The sequence below is a fragment of the Amaranthus tricolor genome, chromosome 14 (genome assembly GCF_026212465.1).
Source record: "Amaranthus tricolor cultivar Red isolate AtriRed21 chromosome 14, ASM2621246v1, whole genome shotgun sequence".
Lineage (NCBI taxonomy): Eukaryota > Viridiplantae > Streptophyta > Magnoliopsida > Caryophyllales > Amaranthaceae > Amaranthus > Amaranthus tricolor.
Window position 1 is genome coordinate 13,366,032 of NC_080060.1, and position 9,221 is coordinate 13,375,252.

The following is a 9,221-nucleotide window of genomic DNA, read 5'->3' on the forward strand; positions in this document are numbered from 1 at the left end:
CAAAGAATTATAAATGTGGAAAATCCAAAGAAAAAAATATATTGTGGAGCTTTATTATGTTGGAAAAATAACTCACACAAATGCGATTTCACATCGAAAAATTAGAGAGAAGTTGACTAACATATAAGTTTCAATGACTACTTCTTTTATTACCAACTGGTTTGAAAATAGAACTTTATCGAATTTCTTTGCAGTTAATTCTTTTTCTATGTAGGTTTTTATTTATAAGCCTAATAACAATTATATCATAAGTTGTTGTCAAGTAATTTTAATGAGTTGGTACAAGTTGTTCAGTGACAATTAATTGGGTAAAGCAAATGAATATAAGAATATAATGTGTAATTATTGGCTAAAATATTAGTAAAGCGTTGCAACTATAATTGAAATGTTGAGTAAATAAATATCGGACAATTTAGGTATCGACATAATGTCGTATGTAAAAATTACAAGTACAAGGAATTAAATGAATTGGCATTTACAATTACACATGGTAAAGATGAATTAAATGAAGCACCAATATCAAACTTCTTATAGGTGCTTCATATTATAAAATATGTAAATTATTTAAATCATATGAATATGTATTAAATTGAAATTGCGTCAATTGTAAAGAAAATAAATTTTATACACAATAACATAGATTTTTCTTTTCTATATTTTAAAGCTTCTATTCTCTATAGGTCTTTCTCCATTGCATTTCTAACCACTGATCAAAAGCAAATTTAGTCGGCCCAAAATCAACCAATAATTTTAAATTTTTTGTTTTTTGAGAGAAGAAGCAAATCTAGTTAGTATAAATGAGTGTATGTCTACTAAAATTACACACAATTAACACGAACTCAAAAACAAAAAGAAAAAATAGAGAATCCAAAAATTTAGACTGATCATGACATATTACCAAGTCATTTAAATTCCTCATCAAATTTATATGAGATTATCTATCTTTGTTTCAGGATTATGGTTGTTTGTGCTCAATCTATTCTCTTCCACCGACTCATTTCCCATTTCTGTTTCCGTTTCCATTTCCTCAGCGCGATATGTTGAATGAACACCATATAAAACGTAAAACAAAACTAGCAAAACAGTCCAAATACCAAACCTTTTAAAGGACAAAATCTTTAAAGTTGTCATAAGGAAGACATTAAGAAAAATTGATAGGGCAGCCGGCCATGGCATTAGGGGTACCGACCACTCGAGCCCCGACCTAGTCAAAGGCACCATGTAATGGAAGATCGCGGTGATAGTGATCAAGGACCCGCCAAATAATGGCAAATCCAACAGTCGTTGATCGAATTTCCATGATAAAGAGAAGCCTATAGAAAGAGTTGTAAGGAAAAGGAGGAAAAGGAGGACATGTAATGGTGGTTTGCTGCTCAATACAACATAACGGCGATAGATAAGAGCATTTGCTACTAGGTAGAACACCAGGAGTGTTCCGATCGATATTATCTCCAGCACTATGTCAAGATCAGTGAAGAGGGCAATTGATGCAGTGCATATTCCTATACCAAAACGTTGACAGTAAATGTTAGATTTTATGTGTCAAATGATTTTGTACGTTCCATGTGGTGCACTCTAAAACATAATTTTTCTAAAACGATGTCAAATGCAAGTGAACAAATGGATGAATGACTTGAAATTACAAAAAAAAATGTTAAGGTCTTAATTCTAATAATATAAACTCAACTAGATGAATCAAAACAAAAATTATTTAAAATGATCTAAACTCAATTAAATGCATAATGAATTACTTGAGTTGTGAACAATAAAGTTTCTCTAAAATTTACAAAATGACAATTGGTTTTGGTATTTCTCAATGAAGTTAAAAGATTTTTAACTTTTTAATTTCGGATTACATTTGGTTGTGATCTAAAATCATGTACTGCAATTCTTATTCATTTAAAGTTATAGATGATGTTTACTATTAACCTATATATAATTTCATAATAAGAATGTATACATCTGACTTTCAAACCTTGCCTAAAGGAAAGCCAAGATGAGATTTATTGATATGATATTAAAATATAGCGGTTTTATGATTGTTGAATAAATGGCATAAAACTCAAAACCAAAATAAAAGCCACAAGAATTGCTTTAAAAATATACTCACCCAAGACTAAAGTAGCATTCAAGGGTGTGCCAGTTGAAGGATGAACCTTAGCTAACCACACTGGCACGAGTCTCGCCCGTGCCATAACGCAAAGGTATCTAGCCTGTCCGAGCATGGCCACCAAAAGCGATGCCACAATTCCTAAACTTGCACCTACGCCAACAAGATGGCTTGCCCATTTCCATCCCAACTTTTGGAATGCCATAGCAAATGAAGCCTTCTCTGAAATCTGAAAACTCATATACATAACTATGAAAATCACATATTTTCTGTTATTAGAAAACCTTTATCATAAAACCGTATAGCACCCCATCATCAACATTTTACAACCCGTTTGATAATCGGTACTAAATGGTGGAAAATGTAGTGGAAAGTTAGTTTAATTTTGTTAGAATATCTCTTGACAAGTTTATTGGTCATGGTTGTACTCATTCAACAATCTCATTTTTTTTTACAAAATTCATTTTAATGCATTATCATTTGAACATATAGTATTAGTGGTAATTGAAAATTGTGAAGAAGAAAAAACTTTTTTATGATCAAACTTTTATTACCATGGAAATGACATTATACATATCATGAAAATTTACACTATAAATCATTTCAATTTCCATCGTTTAGTACCGATTACCAAACGGGCTTAACCCATTAGTTAAAGATTAAGTTTCGAGTTGGTTTCGATAGAAAAGTTGAAAGGATATACCTGGTCATATGGAACCATGACGCACAAAGCCACACTCATAAGACAATAGACGGCTGAAACGAGAAGAACAGACCCAACAATGCCTGTAGGCAAGTTCTTGGAAGGGTTTTGAATTTCTTCTGCAAGCGTTGAAACAGAATCATAGCCAATATAGCTGAAATATACTATGGCTGCTCCATCCACCACACCTTTAACACCAAAAGGAGCTAACCCTCCTGGAGAGCTTACCAAGTTTTTCGGATTCCCGATCAAAAAACCAGCAATTATTATAAACCCGAAGAAGATTACATGAAATATTGTCATAGTAAGGTTCAAAATCGAGCTCTCCTTCGTACTGCAAACATGCCAATCAACTTATCATAGTTAGAAAACCCTTGATATTAATTATGATATCCTAATATTGTACTCTTACTTAAATTAGTATTTTAAGGGTCGAATGTATACAACTTTATCCTTATTAGTAATAATTAAAACGTTGATAGAGTATATGTACATAAGAAATGCATGATCATTTAGTTAGTCATTTTCCTTTACTATATAACATATACAAAAAAGAGAAATGTAATCAGAGTGGTAAAGTTTTGTAAGCACTGACAACACGTTTGATTGTCGGTATTAGTTGATTGCAATGGAATATATAGTGATGGAAAATTAGTTTAATTTTGGCATGAAAATCAGTTTAGAGCAAAGGGATCTTTGAGGACGTGCGAGGTGATCGACCGCACAGGGCCCCACTTTCTCCCGTATATGAAAAAGTTAATAAAAAAAATATGTTAAGTTTATAAATAAAATAAATATATTTACTGTAAATAAGTCGCAAAATAAAAATTTTTCACATGGCCCTCAAATTTTTCAAGATGACTCTACTTTAAAGGTTGTTGTTGTTCTACATCAATCATCACATATTATTCGCAAACTATTCTAATAATTTAGCATTTCAGCAGAATTGATATTAGGTATAGTTTTGAAAATTTTTGAAAATAATAATTTTGATATAATTAGATTTTCGATCAATATAGAAATGACATGGTACATTTTAAAAAAATTTACACTGCCAAACATTTTCATTATAACCGTTTAATACTAAAAACCAAATAGACCATTACTATCCGATAAGCTAGAACAACATACCTATGACATAAGCAAAGAGTCAAAAGAAGAATAACAGCAACAGCAGTGAAATCCAACATGTTATAGCCATCAACAAAGCCATGAACGTGAACCCTCCAAGAGTTGGGATCTTCAGCTCCAAATGTGCCACTTAAATACTCAGTAAAACTTCTTGCGACCGCAGCATTCGACAGCACGTATTCCATCAGTATATTAGCACCAGCTAAGTAACCCACAAACTCTCCTACATACATCAATGGTAGAAAAATAAAAGATTCAAAAAAGGGTCCTTCATTTTATCATTCTTTAGGGCCATACAAAGCAAATGATAAGTTGAATAATTAAGAGAAATATATATTATCATACCAAAGGTGACTCTCAGATAACTGAAAGCACCCCCAGCAACGGGAATCGCAATGGAGAATTCCGTATAACACATAGAAGAAAGAAGAGCGGATATGGCAGCAATAATGTAGGAGATAAAAACAGCAGGACCAGCTTTAGTGCGAGCCACAGGACCAGTTGTGACAAACACTCCCACTCCGAGCATTCCTCCTAAACCGAAAGCAACTAAATCGAACAACGAAAGCTTTCGTTTCATGTCTGCACCAGACCTTAGTCTCACTTGGTTCACTTCTTGGTCTGGGGTCCATGTAGCGAATAATCTCTTCCTAAGTTTATAAGGAGTTTTAGAAAGGGTGTTTATATAGTCACAAAAACAAAGTTTGCTTGAAGAATTATTTGATGTGTTTTCCATTTTATTTTTTATAAAGATATATAACTTAATATTTGGCTTCTATGAGATTGAAGGAAGCAGCACCTTATGTGTAATGTGTAGTGTATATATATATATAAATATATATGTAAGATAATAAAGAGAACGGACAGAAAGGTTCTTTTTTAAAGGTTAAGGAAACAAGTTAAGGAAGTGACTGGGCTTATTGGAAATACATAATGGTCCACTTTCAAATGGTTCCTCAATTCCTAAAAATAACTCAAAAAACTTCAACCAAACAGCTTTTTCTGGACCCAACAATTTAAAACAAGTTATTTATGAGAAAAGCATGCAGCAAATATGAAGTATGAAGTTCATACTTGTGGATGTAGCGTAATATCACTGAAGTCGATAAACATTAATTGGTTAGTGTATTGTTTTCCACATAAGTGACTAGAAATTTCCCACATAAGTGACTAGGGATCAAAATCCAGTAGATTTTTTTTATATTTAAATTGACATCATTTATTTTTTTGTTGATATATCCGCCACTTGCAGTGTTCGTCACTTTCAATTCCTCATTTTATATTTTGGAAACAAATCCTACGTACCACTTTTCATTTTAACTCTCTTTTAATATCAAATTTTCACATTTCCCAGTGATAAATATCCATTTATACAATGATGATGCAACTTCAATTGACATCAATTGTTTTATTGGAATCCACCACTTGTTATATCCATTTATTTTCTATTTTGGATTATCCTACTCCAAATTCGTTTTCTTATTTAGAAACAAACCCTATGTATCATTTTCCATTTCAACTCTCTTTTAAAATTATTTTCATGTTGTCCTTGAAAAAATTATATTTACACAAGGATGATGCAACTTCAAAGAAACAAGAGTATAGTATATTTGAAGGAGAGCTTACTAAGGGAATCACAATGAAAGAGCAATGAGTTTGACCAATTCTATAGGAATTTTCTCATCACGAAAGCATCAAAAGCTTTTGCTAAAGCAAATAAAGATTTCCTATAAATAAGACTTAATTAAAAGATTATGAGTTGATTATTCTTACACCATAATTTAATAGTAATAATCCCAGTTACAATTCAGGCTTACACTGCTGAATGAATACCAATTACCAATCTTACTGAATGAATAACAAATGTTTTACTACTAATTATTAGGAGTAATTTGTTTATTTCTTCAAATCTTTTAACATATCCAAACTTACATCTGACATAAATAAACATAGGAAATTAGAGAAAATCAAGAAGAAACTTTTGAAAAACAACAGATAGAGTACCAACCATCTCAAATTAATTTAATTCCAAAAGTCATTAATCAGACTTAATCACTAATATCGAAAGGTCACTTGACTATTCAGTTAGTAAAAGAACAATTATAATATATATATATATATATATATATATATATATATATATATATATATATATATATAAGAATTAGCATGAAACTCAAGTATTGATCAAATTAATCATTATTTAAATGTGCATTCCAATGCCATCAGATGTACCCTTTACTAGTCTAGTGACTATAGTTCTTAGTGTTTAGGGATATACCCTTGTATATTTGAAAAATAATTAACTTTTTCTCTAGGGTACATTTGAAGACTCAATAAGGACATCTTTTGTAACATATCAACAAAACATGTTTTCAGTTTCTAAACATCTTGTACAAGGCTTAGCTTCTTAAAAAAGGAATCGTCAACAGAAATTACATGTCAAGAAACTAATTTAACTAAAAGCGTAAACTTATTGGCTATCCCTTAATATCTTATATACTCTATCTTATTCCATCATATTATTACATGTATTATCATTCCATCCCTGACTCTAAATATTCTATTTTAAATGAGGGCCGATAGATATGGAATTCAAATCAATGACTTTTTATCCAGTTACATTTTGATAATCGATTTAACCAAAAGTTTAAGCTTATATTTAAACCCAAAGATTTATGTTATATTCTCTACTATAGTTCAAAAATTGTTTCCTCATACAAAGAGGATAAAAGTCCATTACCTAGAGTACACAAGTTGAAGTAAACTAATAATGCATAATCACCACTAAGAAAAACTTATTTTGTGTTACTAGAAGTTCTATAAGAGAATCATATCCGAATAATATTTGCAGCCATAGAAAATGGGCAGAACCTGATGAAAGGGGGGCCTATAGAGGTTATTTACACAATGCCAATCAACAATATCCCACCATTCTAGGTTTTGTGCTTCATCATTATCTAATTTTCCACTATATATTTTATTTCCTTGACAATACCCCACTTATAATAGCTATATCAAAGACAAGAAAGGAATAGAGAAGGAATCTTAAGCAAGTCTAACAAGGTGGTGTTACGGTATACGTACATATTTTGGGTCTCAACTATCAGCTTAATCTTTTGATTGAGTTGTTTTTTTGACATGGTATCAAAATCTAGTGTGACAAGAGGTCACGGGTACGAATCTCAACCACCTCTCATTTAAAGTGGAATATTCAGCACCAAGTATAAGGAGGGCCTATGTCGCATCCACACTTCTAGCCCAAAGGGCTCTCATGTGAGTGGGCGTATTAGAATATATAACATATCCTGAGGCCTTAACCATCAGCTTAAGCTTTTGGTTGAGTTGTTTCCTTAACATGGTATTAGAAGCCAGTGTGACAAGAGGTCACGGGTTTAAATCTCAACCACCCTTCATTTATAGTGGAATATTTTGCGCCGGGTATGAAGAGGACCTATGTCGTATGCACACTTCTAGCCAAAAGACTCTCGTGTGAGGGGCGTTTTAGAGTATATAGCATATCCTGAGGCTCTCAACCATCAGTTTAAGCTTTTGGTTGAGTTGATTTCTTAATATGGTATCAAAAGCCAATGTAACAAGAGATCACAAGTTCGAATCTTAACCACCCCTTACTTGAAATGGAATATTCAGCGTCAGGTATGAGGAGGACCTGTGTCGCATCCACACTTCTAGCCCAAACAACTCTCGTGTGAGAGGGTGTGTTACAATATATAACATATCCTGAGGGTTCAACCATCAGCGTAAATTTTTGGTTGAGTTGGTTAATTGGTATATGATACAAGCTACTATTTAGAAAGAAAAAAAAAAGAGGGTGAAACTTATTTTAAAGGTTCAAGGATTTACTAGCCACAAGAAGTAGAGCTTAATTTTTTGACTTTGAGCAAGGTCAAAGGGCACAAATGGAGCTAATTATATTTGATGAGGTTATTGGACCAAAGCGTGAAAATAAGTATGAAAGGAAACCTAGCTGGAAAGTGCACAAGGCACAATTAGCAAAAAGTGTGTTAGTGCAAGAGTATGTGATACCCTCCATCAAACTTCAAAAAAGGAAAAGGTCCAGGTTCTTCTAAGGTTTTGTAGCTTTATTAAATAAGTAATCCAGTAAGAATAAAATGCAGCAAGTTAGTCGCTCATCTAGAGTCCAGACAGTACAGATAACACTCAGGGACTGAAACACCGTTCACTAGCTAACTCGACGTATGCACACCTTCGCATTGATGTCAACATGTGAAGTGGCGAACCCAAACATTATACTAATTAAGTTCAAAAATATTGTCAAAATTAAAATAAAAGTCAACAATAAATTGGAAATATATTTGCATCCGCCAATACTTGGGCGTAAGCATGTCATTTTTTAAAACCCTAAATCTAACCCAATACGACTGGATTTCAGCTAAAATTTTTGATGCAATTAAATAAATTGATTAATTCGACTTGATCTATTTATTAAATTGGTTAGATTAAGATTAAAATTTGTAAACTAAAATAAATGCTCTTTCTGTCCTGTATAATTTGCTTCAAAGAGAAAGTTGTTGTTTTTTAATGAAAATGTTGATAATATCAATAAATGAAGAGAGAGAATAAATTGCGTTGATGAAATTAAAAGAGAGTTAAAATATATGGATGAGATTAAAAGAAAGTGGTGGTCATAGTCCAAAAATAAAAATGATCCAAATTAAGTGGCACGAACCAAAATGAAAAATACTGCAAATTAAAAGGAACGGAGAGAATATATTACTATACAATCCATTTGAGTAAACAAGTTAGTTTTGAATCAGATCAATTAATGTAACATGAACTTAATTCATATTATATTTTCATATTCTTCGTAGTAAATAGAAAATGAATAATTTATAAACTAAAAGTTTAAAAGTAAATATTATATAAGATAAGATGTAATTATTGTTTAAATACTTAAATGGAATAAAAATATTTTAAACGGTTAAATGGGTTGTTATCATGTCGACTTGATTCAAAACATATTAAGTTATTATGATGTAATTTTTAATCCAATTAATTAAATAGATTATGTTTATGTCACAAAGTTTCCTATTTGTTTATATACGATCCGAACTGATGCATGGCAGCCTACTAGAAGGTGCACCACATGAGGAAAGGTACTCATGAGGTCACTAAATTTTGTAGCATGCTAATCTTAGAAATAGACATGCAATCATCAGATTCCACTCAAATTTGTATTTGAATTGATCTGATTTGATCTAATGAAAATTAAAGCATATATGGCTAGAGGTGAAA

The 9,221-nt window shown here is 31.7% G+C and overlaps 1 protein-coding gene across 1 annotated transcript; it reads right to left on the reverse strand.

Annotated features, from left to right (window-relative positions):
- Nucleotides 1–452: 452 nt before the first annotated feature.
- Nucleotides 453–4,722, reverse strand: LOC130799751 (cationic amino acid transporter 6, chloroplastic-like). The gene is made up of 5 exons (XM_057662969.1): nt 4,290–4,722; nt 3,945–4,167; nt 2,814–3,147; nt 2,111–2,339; nt 453–1,502 (listed from the first exon to the last, which is right to left on the reverse strand). The coding sequence occupies exons 1-5, from the start codon at nt 4,678–4,680 to the stop codon at nt 925–927; spliced, it is 1,755 nt and encodes a 584-aa protein (XP_057518952.1). The 5' UTR covers nt 4,681–4,722; the 3' UTR covers nt 453–924.
- Nucleotides 4,723–9,221: the final 4,499 nt, after the last annotated feature.